General features: G+C 41.9%; 1 protein-coding gene across 1 annotated transcript in view; it reads right to left on the reverse strand.

The window, feature by feature from the left end:
• NIPAL1 (NIPA like domain containing 1) overlaps positions 1–16239 on the reverse strand; it is a 52482-nt gene extending 36243 nt beyond the window's left edge. Inside the window, exon 1 of the mRNA XM_089690120.1 lies at positions 16084–16239. Coding sequence (XP_089546246.1) covers positions 16084–16138 — 55 coding nt within the window. The 5' untranslated portion in view covers positions 16139–16239. The remainder of the gene's footprint in view (positions 1–16083) is intronic.
• Between the last annotated feature and the right edge of the window lie 318 nt (positions 16240–16557).

Genomic DNA, 16557 nt, shown 5'->3' on the forward strand with positions numbered 1-16557 from the left:
TAGTTTTCCACAACACATAGCGTTTTGCTTTTATGCCAAAAAGTTCCATTTTCATCTCATCTGGCCAAAGCACCTTCTTCCACATGTTTGCTGTGTCCCCCAGATGGCTTCCCACAAACTGTAAACGGGACTTCTTATGGCTTTCTTTCAACAATGGTTTTTTTCTTGCCACTCTTCCAGAAAGGCTGAATTTGTGGAGTGCATGACTAATAGTTGTCCTGTGGACAGATTCTCCCACCTGAGCTGTGGATCCATGCAGCTCCTCCAGAGTTACCATGGGCCTCTTGGCTGCTTCTCTGATTAATGCTCTCCTTGCCCTGCCTGTCAGTTTAGGTGGACGGCCATGTCTTGGTAGGTTTGCAGTTGTGTCATACTCTTTCCATTGTCAAATGATGGATTGAACAGTGCTCCGTGAGATGTTCAAAGATTGGGGCATATTTTAGAACCTAACCCTGCTTTAAACTTCTCCCCAATTTTATTCCTGACCTGTCTAGTGTGTACCTTGGCCTTTATGTTGCTGTTTGTTCACTAATGTTCTCTAACAAACCTCTGAGGGCTTCACAGAACAGCTGTATTTATACTGAGATTAAATTACACACAGGTGGACTCTATTTACTAATTAGGTAACTTCTGAAGGCAATTGGTTCCACTAGATTTTAATTAGAGGTATCAGAGTAAAGGGGGCTGAAAACAAATTCACAATTTTGTGCCAATTTGTGTTGGTCTATCACATAAAATCCCAATAAAATAGAATTAAGTTTTTGGTTGTAACATGACAAATGTGGAAAATTCCAAGGGGTATGAATACTTTATCAAGGCACTCAGCCTTAGGTTATACACCAGCAAGCCACAGGATCCCCCGGGGGCTTGCTGTAGATCTATGTGCTTATGGTTCCAGATTTATGCAGTTTTAAACAATTACTGAGTGTTCTGACTGGTAGGCAATCAGATGACAAAGTAGTATGCTTTTTGCTCATATCTGACCGTTTTTTTTTAAGTTTCTTTTATAAGTGTCATATTGCTTTGTAAGGGTAAGATAATTTACAGATTAGTATTTCATAGGGGAAATACTATCATCGACAACTTCCATAACCTTAATGGCTAGCTATTCTGGCAGGAAAAAGCCTGACATTTATAAGTAGTGTTGGAGCTTATGTTCCCACACAGTTATATAGGACCAATATGTTCTCGCCTGCAAATAGGAATGGCAGTCTCACTTGAGAATAGGAATGTGCCAAAGTGGCAAACATCAGCACTGTCTGGATGTTCCAGAGCTTTACATGTCAGAAAGGGCAAGCATTCAGAGGGAACTCCTGGGTCTTGAGGTCTTCTGCAGGTGTATGCACCTTTAGATGCCTGCACTTTATATCTGCAGCAGTTTTTGTTTTATTCCCCAATGCCTAATTGCCTTTCCATATATACATAGAACATACAAATAAAATAAATTGGTAGGGAAAAACATTTTGGAAAAAAATCTAAATTTTTTCACATTTAAAATTTTCCTAAATAATAAAACATAGATTTTTTTCCCATATGTTTGTTTATATATTTGGTATAATATTGTAAGAAACCCAAGTAGACCTAAGTAAGAAACCCAAATCTGTCCCAAAATTAATTTTTTGTTAGTTCACTAAGAAGATACTAAAAATTAATAGTAGTTCAATAATCATTAAGGGGTTAAGGATTGCACTATGGTACAAGAAAGCTGACCAGTTCCCAGACTGTTGGAATGGATGTCATAATTCCCATTACCAATACCCAAGATGCTGCATGTCCCATACTGAGGCCTTCAAACTCTGCCTAGAAATTTCTTTCCCTTTTTAGGTTCTTGTTAGAACTTGTGCTTACAATAACTACAGAAAAGTGTACAAAAACTGAGGGAGTAGATTTGTTCTAGATGCAATGGCTAGATGTGTCCTGGGTAGAAAAGGCAGTCGCTGTTATCTGCTCTAGAAGCAATGGCTACCTTAGTCCTGGGAAAAAGTGAGGGAGTAGCTATCATGTGTTCTAGAGGCAAAGGCTACCTTGGTCCTGGAAAAAAATGAGGGAGTAGCTGTGATTTATTTTAGAAGCAATGGCTACTTGGTCCTAGAAATAAGTCATGGAGTAGCTTTGATCTTTTCTAGAAGAAATGGCTTCCTTTGTCCTGGGAAGAAGTGAGGGAGTAGCTGTGATTTGCTCTAGAGGCAATGCCTACCTTGGTCCTAAAAATAAGTAATGTAGTAGCTGTATATGTTCTAGAAGCAATGGCTACCTTTGTCATAGGAAGATGTCAGGGTGTAGCTGTTATTTATCCTAGAAGCAATGGCTACCTTGGTTCTGGGAAGAAGAGAGGGAGTAGCTGTGCTTCAATCTAGAAGTAATGGTTATCCTGGGTCTGGCAAGAAGTAAGAGGGTAAGTGTTATTTATTCTATAATTCTAGTAGTAATGGCTACCTTGGTATAATTTGTTCTAGAATGCTACCTTGTTGCCGGTAAGAAATGCGAGAGTAGCTGTGGTGTATTCTAGAAGCCATGGGTACCGTGGTTCGGTTCTGGGAAGAAGTAGGGGAGTAGCTGGCATTTTTGTTCCTGAACCACTATTTGGGGCCTTGTTTAAAAGAAAGTGAACAGAAGGCACTAAGCAGCATTCAGTGATTTTGTATTTTATTATATTTATGTTACTGCATGTTAGGATAGCAGTGATGCAGCAATTGTTCCTTACAGGCCAGCATGAAATTTTCTGGATTAGACCATATGTTTTGTGATAAGAACAGCACATGAAGTGCCTAAAAACATTCATGTTCATACACTTAAACACTTCTATTCATGCATAGAAGATCTTTGAGCTCTTTCAGAACTTGGATCATTTCCAAACACTCAACTACTGTCTAATGTCTGTAGGTCGCTATACTAGTGATAGGTGAATACAGATAACCTACAGCCTGGTCAAGCTGAAGGAAAACACTGTACCCAGTTTGGAAGTTTTCCCTGTTTTCGAGGAAAAACACTATGGGTTTCTATCTCCTCTGAATATAAAATATGACTGCTCCAACTCATATGAACAAGAAAATTAAATGTTTCTTTGTGTGAGTTCTGCTATCCATTGAAGAAATGTAATATTCCTGCCCACAAAACATTGGATTTTAATTTACCAAGGCTTGTTAAGTACACATTCAGTTTCTGAGGGATACAAATTGGTTGTTATCTTCTGGTACTACAATACTCCACAACAACATGTCAAGCATTTAAAAAATTTACTTAGGAGCCCTTAAGTTATAATGAGTCTACTCTGAGCCAGTTTGTCCAGTTATTCAACTCCTTTGAAAGATTTTATTTTGTGTTGCTGCATACATGACCAGCTATGACCTCAACCATTTGAGGGCTTTAAAGTTAATTTGGGAAGTAATATAAACACTCTGGCATCTGACAGTTATCACCAGAAACATCCCTTAAAGGATAAGTTCACTTTGCATGTAAAAAAAACGTACAAATTTTTTTCTTGGGAGCCTGTAAATCATTGCACTCGTGATCAGCAGCCCCAATGCACAGACAAGGCTTTTTACCTCAAATTCTATGAGTTAAGTGCTAAAAAGTAGGGCACGTTGCATTTTTTTCACAGCAACGTGCTGCCTTGCATAAGGATGAATGAAATGTCATTTTGTGATATGTCAACAAAGAGCAGTCTCCTACCTCTCCTTTGGTAGTCCAACACTGGCACTGTCCCCTTCTCTCTTCCGAGTGCAGCTTCAGCAAGCCAGGTGCTAAGGGGACACCTGTGCGCCCACATTCCGGAGCTGGGCTGTGTGCATGTACAGACACACACAGTGCCAGCAAGCTATGGCCCTCCTCATAGGAGTTTGACGGACAGCAGCAGGAAAATATGGCTCCAGCTGCTTTCAGTGTCTCCTGTGAGACCAGGAAGGGAGAGGAGCAGTATAAAACAAGCGAGAGGGTGCCTCCATCTAAGTGTAAACCTGTTTAATTGCATAAAAATCATAAATAAAAGTAATACACTCACTTGGTATTAGGAAATTATCAGCATATCATCGGTAGGAAGGATGTCTTCAAAGGAGCTGCAGAGATCAGCAGGCAAGTGGCTGGCAAATGCAGAGTTTGGCCAGGAAGCGTCTAGATGAAAGATGAGGAGAACCTCTATAGTTTTGGGAACTGGAATGCAAATGTCTGGCTCATGTGGTGGCTTCTGGGTCTCCTTGGCTCGCTCGGTAACAATCGGCTCTACTCGGGGATGATGTCATTCTGTACAGGGGGCATGTTATGCGTTTCATTTTTAATGGTTTGGCAAAGGAACAGAGCCCTGAAACGCATACTCTTGCCCCCCCATACAGAGTGATGTCATCCCCAAGTGGAGCCAATTGTTACCAAGCAGGCTGAGGAGACCTGGAAGCCACCACACGAGCTGGACAGCTTGCGTTCCAGCTACCAGTGCTACAGCGGTTCTCTTCTTCATCTAGCTGATTACTGGCTGCTTTCTGCATTCACCAGCTGCTTGCCTTCCAATCTTTGCAGCTCCTTAGATGATATCCTTCCTACTGATGATATGTTGACCAGTTCCTAGTACCCAGTGAGTGCATTACTTTTTATTTATGATTTTTTATGTGGGTTTTTTTTTCAAACTTGATTGCAAAAGTGGAAATACAGTATGCTTTAACTGTTTATCACTTTTTACAGTTACATTGGTCCAGCTTAGACCAGTGTGAATACTGTATGTATGTGCCATACCTGTGGAACCCCTCTGGAAGTTGGAAATCACTATAATAGACACTTCTACTACAGTGATCTCCACTAGCTTCTGCACTGCATGCTGAGCAGCTGCCCTGCTGTATTGTGAACACAGAAGATTACTCGCTTGGCACAGGCGCCATTCATAGAACACTTTGCATGTATGTGCCATATTTGTGGGATCCCTGTGAAAGTTGGAAATCATTATAGTAGACTCCGCTACCACAGTGATCTCCACTAGCTTCCAAATTGCATGCCAAGCGGCTGCCCTGCTGTACTGTGAACACTGGAGGTAACTCGATGGGCACAAGTGCACAGAACACTGCATTTTCTCAATGAATACAAAGAGTTTTATGGTTGGACAAGGTGGGGAGGCAGGGTGATGAAATCTAAATCTCCACCTCCTTCAGTCAAAGAATGCTTTCTGAATGGAGCCGAGTGGATGACCTCATGTGTTCATTAAACCTGGAAACTAGCAGTAATAACTGTAGTAGCAGTGCCTACGACAGTGATTTCCAGATTTCACAGGGATCTCACAAGTATGGCACATACATATTTACACTAAACTGGACCAATATAACTGTGCAGAAATTGGCAAACCCGGAATTCAGCTTTAAGCACAGGGGAAAAACTCCTTTTAAAAGCCGCATGAAAATTAAGGCTCCATGAGCAGAGAATAGTTGATCTCTTTGCTGGGAGCGCCCAGAAAGCAACAATACAATACAACAAGCTAGCAGGCGATCAAGGCTTGCTGTGTCAATTCCAAGTACAATGTAATCTTTAAAGTGATTGTAAAGTGGTTTTTTTTTTCAATTAACAGATTTTTTTATTAGAATATTACATATTACAATGATAGAACGTTTTAGGAAATATACATTGCAGAGTACACCATCATAAAAAGTCCCATACAAATAAAGAAATAGATGCATCACAGTTGTAGTGACAAAATACAGCATTCAGCTTAAAAAGACCATGGACCCTGTAGGATTGTCCCCAAGGGCCATATGCCTCTGAAACATCATATATTGCATAACAATATATCAGGGATATGGATATTCAAACATTTATAAATTAAAGAACAGATAGGAAGGAAAAAACAAAGAGAGAAAGAGGTAAGATGCCCCAGTTTTGCTCAGTGAAAGGCTAGCAATCACCTTACTAATCGTAGGATTTTAAAATAGTGCTGAATCATGAAGGTGCCACCTTTCCCAGATAGCATTGGGTTGTTCCACTGTATCATTAAATCTAGCGGTAAGCAGTTCCATTAATTTCACATCTTTGATTCTCTCATACAAGGTGGCTTGAGATGGAGGTTATCTTTTCTTCCAATTAAGTGCAACAAGACATCTCGCCGCTGTAAGAATATGTTTCTACAGTTTCTTCTGGGGTTTAGGGAGTTTGGGAGATGAGAATCCCAGTAGAAATAGCTTAGGGGAAGACAGGTCGAATCTAAGAGGGTTTGCAGTAGAGCATGAACCGTCCTCCAATATGGTTATATTTGGGAGCAAGACCAAAATATTATTTTATAAAGCGCCGCGGGTCCCCTGGCATCGCCTACAGCAATCACTCATATTTGGGTGAATGGTGTGAAGAAGATCCAGGGTGAAGTACCAGAAAAAATAACTTTATAGGCTTTCTCTTTGTGCAAGGTGCAGAGCTTTTTGCTGCCTGTGACCAAACTGTCTGCCAGGTTTCTAAGGGCAGCTCTTCACCCAAGATCCTCTCCCATTTTAGCATATAGGCATGCTTACCTGAACTTGAGATTGGGCTAGTGTTAAGGGCTTTATAAATATCTGATATAAGCTCTTTCTGGAAGTGGCCTCCCTATGAAAGGCGTTCAGATCTCGTAGGATTAGAAAAGCTTGGAGTGGAAGTAATGGTCAAAGCGTAATGTTGTATCTGGGGATATCCAAAAAGTACATTGGGTCGTAGTTCCTATCTGTCATGCAACATGTCAAATGGCGTCAATTTCTTGGTAGTTACATCAACAGTTTGGCGATACTGAAACAGCTTGTTACACATCCAGGACTGTGTCATAGTGGCAGTTAGGCTTCCAGGCACTTTGGGGTTAAATAGGAAGGCAGTCATCAGTGAAGCCTCCAACATCAGGGGGTATTTGCTTCTTAGGGTAAGTTTTCTTTTTATAACAAACATGTCATCCTTACCTGCTCTGTTCAATGGTTTTGCATATGGTGGCCCCGAAACCTTCTCTCCTGGGGTCCCCCACCAGCAATCCTGACTTTTCTTCTTCTCCAAGTACCCCCAACTATCTCAAGCTGGGTTGTGTATGTAGACAGACATAGCGTGGCTCAGCCCCACCCCCCAATACTTCCTCAAAGGCTATGACTGCCAGCAGCAGGAGCCAATGGCTCCCACTGCTGCCAAGTCTCCTGTGAGCAGAGAGAGCAGAGAAGAGCTGCAGCAGACAGGCACACCACTAGATGAAGATCAAGCTCTAATAAGTGTTGGGAGGGGTGAAGCATTCAAAAGGTTTTTAGCCTTAATGTAGAGAATGCATTAAGGTAAAAACCTTTTACCTTTACAACCATTTTACGTATTACCTTCTCATATATTGGGTGAGCAGTGTATATAGGGACATTCATATACAGTATCATACATTCTCCATATCCTCCTAAAGCACTGGGTACTGTCTAAGTGAACTGTATTTCAGTAAAGCTTTCTTTGCACATGATAAATAAATATTTAACCATCAGACGTGCATTTTATGGGTGACTGATAAGAATATTATATTACTGGAAGCTGACATGCTTGATCCTTGTTTGTCTCTTTCTTTTGGCAATAAAAGGAAGCAACACAGGAAGTGCCATTATTATTATTATTGCAGTTTCTATATTCATTTATTTCTGATGAATGGAAAACTAAATGTTAAAGTGGAGCTCCACCCAAAAGGGAAAGTTCCGCTGTAAGCCTTTGTCCCCCGCTCCCCGTTAAGGATTGGCACCTTTGCGGAGCAGGTACCTGAATTTGACAGGCTCCCACTTCCACTGCGATCGCCTAGATGATCGGAAGCGGAAGTTGTCCTCCCCCTCTCCCTCCCTGAAGTCTTCTGGGACACGTGACAGGTCCCAAAAGACTATGGGGCCAGTCACAAAGCGCAGCGCTTCTTGCACATGCGCAGTGGGCACCCGACTGTGGAGCCGCAAACTGTTACAGCCGGGTGACCACACTGAAGATGCTGGAGCCAGGGAGAGAAGACGGCCGGTGAAACCAGTGGTGGTGAGGACACCACTAGACTGAGGGACAGGTAAGTGTCTGTATTTTAAAAGTCAGCAGCTACAGTTTTTGTAGCTGCTGACGTTTATTGTTTTTTTCAGGTGGAACTCCGCTTTAAAGTGAATATGTCATGAACCTGAGCATGAACAAAATATTTGCTTTGTGGAGCATTTTGAGTGCAAAAATTTCTTCTATTGGTATTGCTGAACTTATGTAAACAATACCATGATAAGAATGAACAACCTATTAAAGGGTATTGTAACAAATGAGCATTTGCTGCAATATACACTGCTCAAAAAATTAAAGATACACTTTTTAATCAGAGTATAGCATCAAGTCAATGAAACTCCTGGGATATTGATCTGGTCAGTTAAGTAGCAGAGGGGGTTGTTAATCAGTTTCAGCTACTTTGATGTTAATGAAATTATGGAAAGGTGCACTAGATGGGCAACAAGGAGACGACTCCTAAAACAGGAACGGTTTTCCAGGTAGAGGCCACAGACATTTTTTTCCCTACATTTTTTCCCTACACCATCCGTCGTCTCTTTAGGAGCATGCCCCGACATTGTCAGGCATGCATACAAGAACGTGGGGGCCATACAAACTACTGAGTACCATTTTGAGCTGCTTCAACGAAATTTCAGTAAAATGGACTAGCCTGCTGCATCATTCTTTCACTTTGATTTTCAGGGTGTCTTTGAATTCAGTCCTCTGTAGGTTGATAATTTTCATTACCATCAAACGATGGGGCATCCTTATGTTCCTAACACATTACCCAGTCCATATCAGTATAGATATCCAGCATAATATTTTTCCCCATTGAGATCTAATGTGTTTTCAAAGTGTTCCTTAAATGTTTTTGAGCAGTGTACATTTTCAATTCAGATATTTCCCTCATAGCACTTTTTTCCTGCTGAAAGATGAACTAAATGCGATGGTTAGCATAATTTAACCCACTTCTCCTGAGCCCGGATCATCCTAGATATGCCTCTTATTGGACAGTGAAAGGAGCTCTGTCACTCTTTCTCCTCCTATCAGCCAGTATACAGACCTTGAACTGATTGGCTCCTTGTACTGCTTCTATCTGTCACACTCTGATCTCTGCTGTACAGGGACTGCAAGAAGCTTATGTCAGGTGAAATTCAGGTATTTCTCTGCATGCATTTAAAAGACACATTTAATGATGTATTAGTGATTGCTGAGCCACCAAAAAAATTTAAATTACACCCCTATCACATTCGTCGGGCAGTGCCGCTGCCAAAATTAAAGCCATTCTATAGGTAAATTTTTTTTTGTAAAATAACAAACATGTCTATAAGTACCTTCTGTGAGCAGTGGTTTTGCACAGATCAGCCTGGATCCTCCTCTTCTCGGGTCTCCCGCAGGCTCTCCTGGCTCCTCCTGTCTGTCAGGTGCCCCGACAGCAAGCAGCTTGCTATGGGGGCACCCACTGCTCCGTGTATCCATTCACAAATGGAGCACACGGAGCCGTGACTTGACCCCACCCCCTATCTCTCCTCATTGGCTGACTGGCTATGGTTGACAGCAGCAGGAGCCTCCTGCTTGCTGTCTTAGCCAATTAGTAGGCAGAGACCTGTGACAGCTTAGGCTGTCATTCACATTGCTGGATCGCGATGAGGCTCAGGTAAGTATTGAGGGGGCTGGGGGCTCTGCTGCACACAGAAGGTTTTTTACTTTCATGCATAGAATGCATGAAGGTAAAAAAAAACCTTCAGCTTTTACAACCACTGAGTTGGGCGGTTGCCACTGCTAGAAGCATTTTTGTCCCATAGAAGAAAGCTACTACTGGCCCATCGTAAAAAAGCCATTTAGGCCTTGTTTAAACGGGTGTAAAGAACATACATTTGATCTGCATTGAAGCTCCCTGATTGCCCCATTAGTGTATCTATAGCACCAATGATGCTGTTGGGATGTGTTTACAAGGCGTTAGGGTAAGACCATGGAGGAACCTAAAATTCCAGAAATTCCTGGGAAATGATAGAGCAGATCATAGAGGAGTCGCAGAAGACACTTTCTGTGTGTTTGGATGGAGCACGCCATGGCTGCAATGATTGTGGCTGCACTAATTCATACAGTGAAGCCACACTGAGCTACATGACCCTTCTGTCTCAAACTTCAGCAATGCATACAGGAAAAGCCTGGGAGAAAGTTTGCAGGAATGTTCAGTATGTACCTGAGAATTTAAATTGTCTTAAAAATACAGCTGGGTGTATATGCCGCAAAAGAGGGCAAAATGCAGCAAACGCTCCAAAGGAATCACCCCAAACTCCAGTTGTCACAAAAAAGGGGGGTAGGCCTTTAGGTAACACGTTATCTCTAATCAAATGTGTCTGAGACACAACTTAATGCTGTGCTACATTCAACAATTATTTGTCTACCAACACCCATGTAAACTAGACCTTAAAGTGGAACTGCACTGCATCTGAGCACCACAAACCAAAAATGCTATTTCATTCACTGTTGATATTCAAAGCAAACTCCCCCATCCATCCATGTCTCCATGCTTTAACCACACGCTTACTGCGCTATAGCCAAATGACAGCTACAGCGCGGTTGTCCGGTTCTGGGAGGGCGTCATATGACATCCTCCTAGAACACGCCCTCTGGTGTGCCCCAGGCAGCACACACCTGGTGATCTCTGTGATTGTTGTGTCCTACGGACACAGCTGATCACGTGATGAGGTAAAAGGCTAATCACATCGGCCTTTTACCACGTGATCAGCCATGTCCAATGACACAGCAGATCACCGAGTAAATACAGTTGCCGGTTATCGGAAGCACTTTTCTCACACTGTCACAGTATGAGGAAAGTACTGCCAATAACCAGCAGCTGTCACCTAGCAGATCAGCACTGATCATCAGGGCACTGATGATCAGTGTTCTGATGATCAGTGCCCTGTAGTGCCGCTCAGCAGCACCACCCACCAGTGCCTAGCAGTGCCACCGACCAGTGCCCATCTGTTCCCATCAGTGCCACCCATCAGTGCCCATCAGTGCCACCCATCAGTGTCACCCCTCAGTGCTGCCCAGCAGTTGCGCCCATCAGTGGCCATCATTGCCGCCAGTCAGTGCCGTCAGTCAACGCCTCCCATCAGTGTCACCCATCAGTGCCACCTATCAGTGCCCATCATTGCTGCATATCAGTGCATCCTCATCAATGCCCATCAGTGCCACCTCATCAGTGCAGCCTATCAGAGCCCATCAGTGCTGCCTATCCGTGCCACCTCATCAGTGCCCATCAGTGCTGCCTATCAGTGCAGCCTCATCAACACTCATCAGTGAAGGAGAAAAATTACCTGTTTGCAAAATTTTATAATAGAAACGAAAAAAAACGTTTTTTGTTTCAAATGTTTTGCTCTTTTTTTGTTTATAGTGCAAAAAATAAACAACCCACTGACGAATAAATACCACCAAAAAAAAGCTCTATTTGTGTGAAAAATTTGTAAAAATTTCATATGGGTGTAGCGTTGCATGACTGCACAATTTTCATTCAAAGTGCGACAGCGCTGAAAGCTGAAAATTGGCCTGGGCACGAAGGAGGCAAAATTGCCCGGTAGGCAAGTGATTATTTTGCTGAGAAATAACTAAAAGACACCCCCTAGCATTTCTGGCAGTGCCCATCTTAAGTAAGGGCAGATGATTCATGTAGCATTTACTTTCTGGAATCCATCTGCCCTTAGCTCAGGCATTGGCTGAGCTGAGAACTTTCCCTCTTTTCCTGAAGACTCCTGGGATGTATGACATCATTTGCCTAGGCATGTGAACCAGGAAATAACTGAAGAAATGTAAAAAAAAGGTTAAAACAAGTAAATATGATATTCTCTCCTATCTATTTACTAATGCTAGCAGTATAAGGATTAAAAATATTCAATGTTGATTGAGAGAGTGAAGTTCCACTTTAAGAATCAGTTCAGGTTTACATAAAAAGTCCCCAGTTGCCACACTCTGTACCCAACCTACTTTAAGCTAAACCCCACCTAGTTGTCCACTTACCCACTTACTTAGGCCAGCCATACATGGGTCGATTTTTGAACAATTTTTAATTCGAAAATCGGACCTAAGAATAATTGGCCGATTTTCGCTCTGTTAGTAGGGCAATGGCTACGACCAATTTTCGTGGTCCCTCCCCATTTCGTTTATCGGGCATGCTGGAAATTTGTGAAAAACTACCGATTTTCGAAATCATTGGTGGCACCATCGAATTACAGAAGGAACGATGTTATCGATTTTCGATCAAAAAATCATTTGGAATTTGACCCATGTATGGCCTGATTTACTTTCTACCTTCCCCTGTGCAGTTATTTCTCATAGACTTGAATGAACTGCACCAGTAACATTTGAGTAAGACCCCATTCAAGTTACTGTTCAGGTACGGTCACTAAGATTTACCAATGAAGGATGTAAACACCACAGGAAGTTGTTGCTGCCAGAGAGAGATAAGTGGGCCCCTGAGTAGGTGGGTTTTGGGGTACTTTAACTGAAAATACTTTAGGGGGGTAGGGAGTGGGAGCTGGGGAATATTTATGTGAACCTGAACTTGTCCTTTAACTAACCTCTTCCAACAGTGTTTGCTGGGAGAGTGTTAATTTACAGCTGTGTGCTGAGGAAAGGTTTAAAGCACTTATTCACAAAAGATATAGCAATGTAAAAAATTTTTTTTTTGGTCAGAGGGTATGTATACTTTTCTATGAAACCTGACGCCAAACACATCGATTTTTTGCAAACTCCACAACTGTCCGCAAATGCCTATTCAGGATTGGAGCTGTGTTTACATACAGAAGCAGCCTGCATAAAACATGCCATGTCTATTTCCCACTGGCATGCGAACATGGGTGGTATCCTCTATGGCAGTACCTGGCGCATGCATGACATTTCAGAAGATATTAGACATGAGGACCACCACTGCAATACACACTGTTTCAGCCATGGGAAGAAAACCCCAAAGTCCAAAAAATACCAAAAAGACAGTTATTTGGCTGCTGTAAGGACCATTTGTTAAGTGAAACCATATTAATAAGCATAAAATTCAATGTCACTTTTGGAACACAGGTGTGCCCTTTTAAAAATACACAAATGTAAATTCATTCCACGGATACGTGTTCCCTTCATGCTTACATGCATGTCATAAAAAGGTCATATAGTCTCATTTAATCTAATGTATTTCCAGTTCTTATTTGTTGATGTGATTTAATTTATTTTACACATCCCCAATATAACTACTGTATACAGAGACAGGGAGACTTCAGGCCCTACAATGAGGGAAACCCATGAGTAGTACAATCACAGTCAATAAAAACTCCACTGAGTCACTTTCATGGTACTTCAATCCAAGTCACCTTTAATTTAGGCACCTTTCACACAGGCATTCAGTCTAGATCCATTTTTCAGATTTTCAGACTGATCCAGACTGAGCCACAATGTACACCAGTACTGCAGGACATCATAGAAGTCTATGGGAAAGTGTAGCTAACCTATACAAAACCCACGGGTTAGCTGAACTTTATCGAAAGCGCTTCGGGACTACTCCAGACCGTGCAAAGCCGCTCTTAGACAAGAAATAAGTTTTGTTTAGGCCCCTTTCGCATGGGGCAGATTCTGTTCCAATCACAAGGGGATCTATGTGCTGACTCTCTGCAGATCAGAGTAATGCACTCTAATGTATGGGTGGCTGGGACTACTCTCTGATTCACTCCACCTAAACAGAAGAGGACAGATCCCCTTCCATTTTTTTAGTGCACCTGATCGGATCCAGAGGTAATTGGGTGTAAATGGACACAAGTTCATTTACACCCCTCTGTACATAAGGAAAAATGAACCTTCCACCTGAAAAACTGACAGGTGGACCTGATTGGATTGCCCAAGTGAAACGTACCTAAGGCCTCTTTCACATGGGATGGATTCTGTTCCGATCAGCATTGGATCAGCTCAGAGCACCCTTGCTAATTTAAGCAGAGAGGGCGGATGCCACATTCATGTCTGCTCAGTTTCGGTAGAGTGGACATGGACAGAACATGCTCTACTGGATGGGTGGCTGGGAGTAAATGGACTCCATTTTCCATCTACCTAAACAGAAGAGGATCTTTCATCCATTTAGCATACCGTAATGGCACAAGTTCATTTACACCCATGTCCATAGGGATGAATGGTCCTTCCATTCAAGTCCTTATGAAAAACTGACAGGCACACCTGATTGGAATACTGTCTGAAAGGGGCCTAATAGTTTTTTATATTCCCTGCACTAAGGTTAAAAATGTTCTATTAACTGCTCTACCCATCCCCACAAACATTTACTTGAGTCCTGTTAGCGATCCAACTCTGTCCCCGGCTGTAGCTCTTCTAGCTTCAATTCCTGGTTTTACAGGAGACATAGCCATAGGCTCCTGCTGTTGTCAGTCAAATCCTTTGAGGAGGGAGTGGGGGAAGGGCTGAGCCGGTGTGGGTATGTATATGGATGCGCACAGCGCATCTCAGGAGCTCGCCCACACGATTACCCCCATAGCTTGCTATAAGGGCACCAACTGGATGAACCAGACTCCAGAAGAGGAAGTGAGGGGCTGCTCTGTGCAGTACCATTGCACAGAGCAGGTATGTATAACATCATTTTTATTTTATTAAAAACATAGGCTTTAATAAAATTTTAAAATAAAGTTAAGATGAAGGACAGACAGTAGGAAAGCTGCCAGCATAGTACAAGGATCCAGTGATTTGAATAAAAGTTATAGTAGTAATAATAATTATTATTATAACCAGCATGATAATTTATATTATAACAACATTATTAATGATGTTGCATACAATCGCTTTATAACCTTAATACAAACTTCTTTATACTATAACTTCCTTTTTTGCAGAACTACAAACCTCAGCTTTCCAAATTCTTTAATGACAGTGTTGAGTCAGTTTGATGTAAAGGGTTGAAATGGTATAATGTCCTGGACAGAATGTTTCATCCGATTAGAACATTCTGTAGCCCTGCCCTGGTTGACAGAAACTTTCTACAGACCAATGTGTGCAATCAGTGGAAAATGTCAGTACACTGTGTTTCACTTCAACCAGGTAAACTGCTCCAAGCCCTTGACGTGACTCACCTGTACAGTATCTAGAAATGACACTGTTGTGTACACATTACACATTAGCATAGCCATTTCTGTCCTGCTCTGATGTCAAAATGTCTTTGTGCAAGTCGCACCACCCCTCATCAGCAGTTGTCTCTCCTCCCTACCTGAGTCACTGCTGAGCTCACCTGTTCTTCCACTATAACCCCAACACTCACCTATACATACCAGAGACGTGACCCCGCAGCAGCAGAACACCTAGGCATCTCATCAACCCCAACATCATCACTCCTTCCTGCCCTTCCCAGCCTATTTTTTAAATTAAATAATATTACCAGCACAATTTTGTAAACAACTGATCTCACATCCTAGACCTAAATAATGAAAACACTCATCTCATTCTACCATGTAGGAATTCAGTATCAGCATATCATCAGAAAAAAAAACTAGAATTTTAGGAATGATATACCTAAGGGCTCGTTTACTCCAGGTGCAGCTGGGAGCATTTTTTTAAGACATCCTGAATGCATACAGAGTAAAATCAATGTTTTCTAATCACCCTAGTTGTATTCAGTCACGATGCTTTCAAAAAAAGCACCAGAACACACGTAAACGTATATAAATTTAAAAAATCAACATAGCCACACAGGAAAAAAGTTTGCATACTAAATAGTGAAACAAAGAAATTATGCCCAAAAAATGCATTCGAAATGCATGTAAGCGCACATGCAGAACCGCACACTGAGCGCAGGATTGCGGTGTGAACAAGCTCTAAGGCACATTTGCTTTCTCTTAGTAAATCTTTCTTTGATCTGAACATCCAATCAGTGTAGATGAAATATTAAAATGGCAGATTTTACCAAAGCGTGATTGGTTATTTAAAACAAGCACAGGTTTGCTGCTCTAGGCTAAAAATAACTCTTTGCTCTCCCTTTTATAGAGACTATTTGATACAGGCTATAAGTACAAGATGTAGATAAAATATCACAGCTAGCGTAAAAATGTATTTTAATGTAAATTTGGGTGACAGGTAAATAGCAGTGTCACTAACCTGTGCTGCAGACGGTTCCTGCTGGCAAGGTGATAATAGGTGGTGCCTCTTCCATCCTTCAATCCAGGAATATCTCTCCTGAGCTCACCCTCCTGAGTCCACCTGGAACTCTCCTGGTAGTGTGTTGTCACCTCCTGTACACTGAACAACGCAGACCTGCCCCTTTGTCCCTGCCTTCACTACACTAATATGACTACACAGGCTACACCCATTTACTTACTCTATATGTGACAGGCTTGGTGACAAGCTAGTGGCTGCCGTCAAGAAACTATTTTTGCAAGTCCTGACTAGTGTACACTCAAATACCTGCTTTTATATACTTTGTTTTCCCTTGCACATTGTGCGGATATGGTTTGTTTAAAAGGTGACTGTTGGCTGAGTTATTGCCAAGCAATGTATAAGAATGCCTATAGGAAAATTAGGGTCATGCCTAGTAACTGCAATGTAATGTTTTGCATACAGTTTTTTTTTTTT

This window comes from Staurois parvus, unplaced genomic scaffold (assembly GCF_062004578.1).
Source record: "Staurois parvus isolate SC_StPar_1 unplaced genomic scaffold, SC_StPar_1.0 ptg000517l, whole genome shotgun sequence".
Lineage (NCBI taxonomy): Eukaryota > Metazoa > Chordata > Amphibia > Anura > Ranidae > Staurois > Staurois parvus.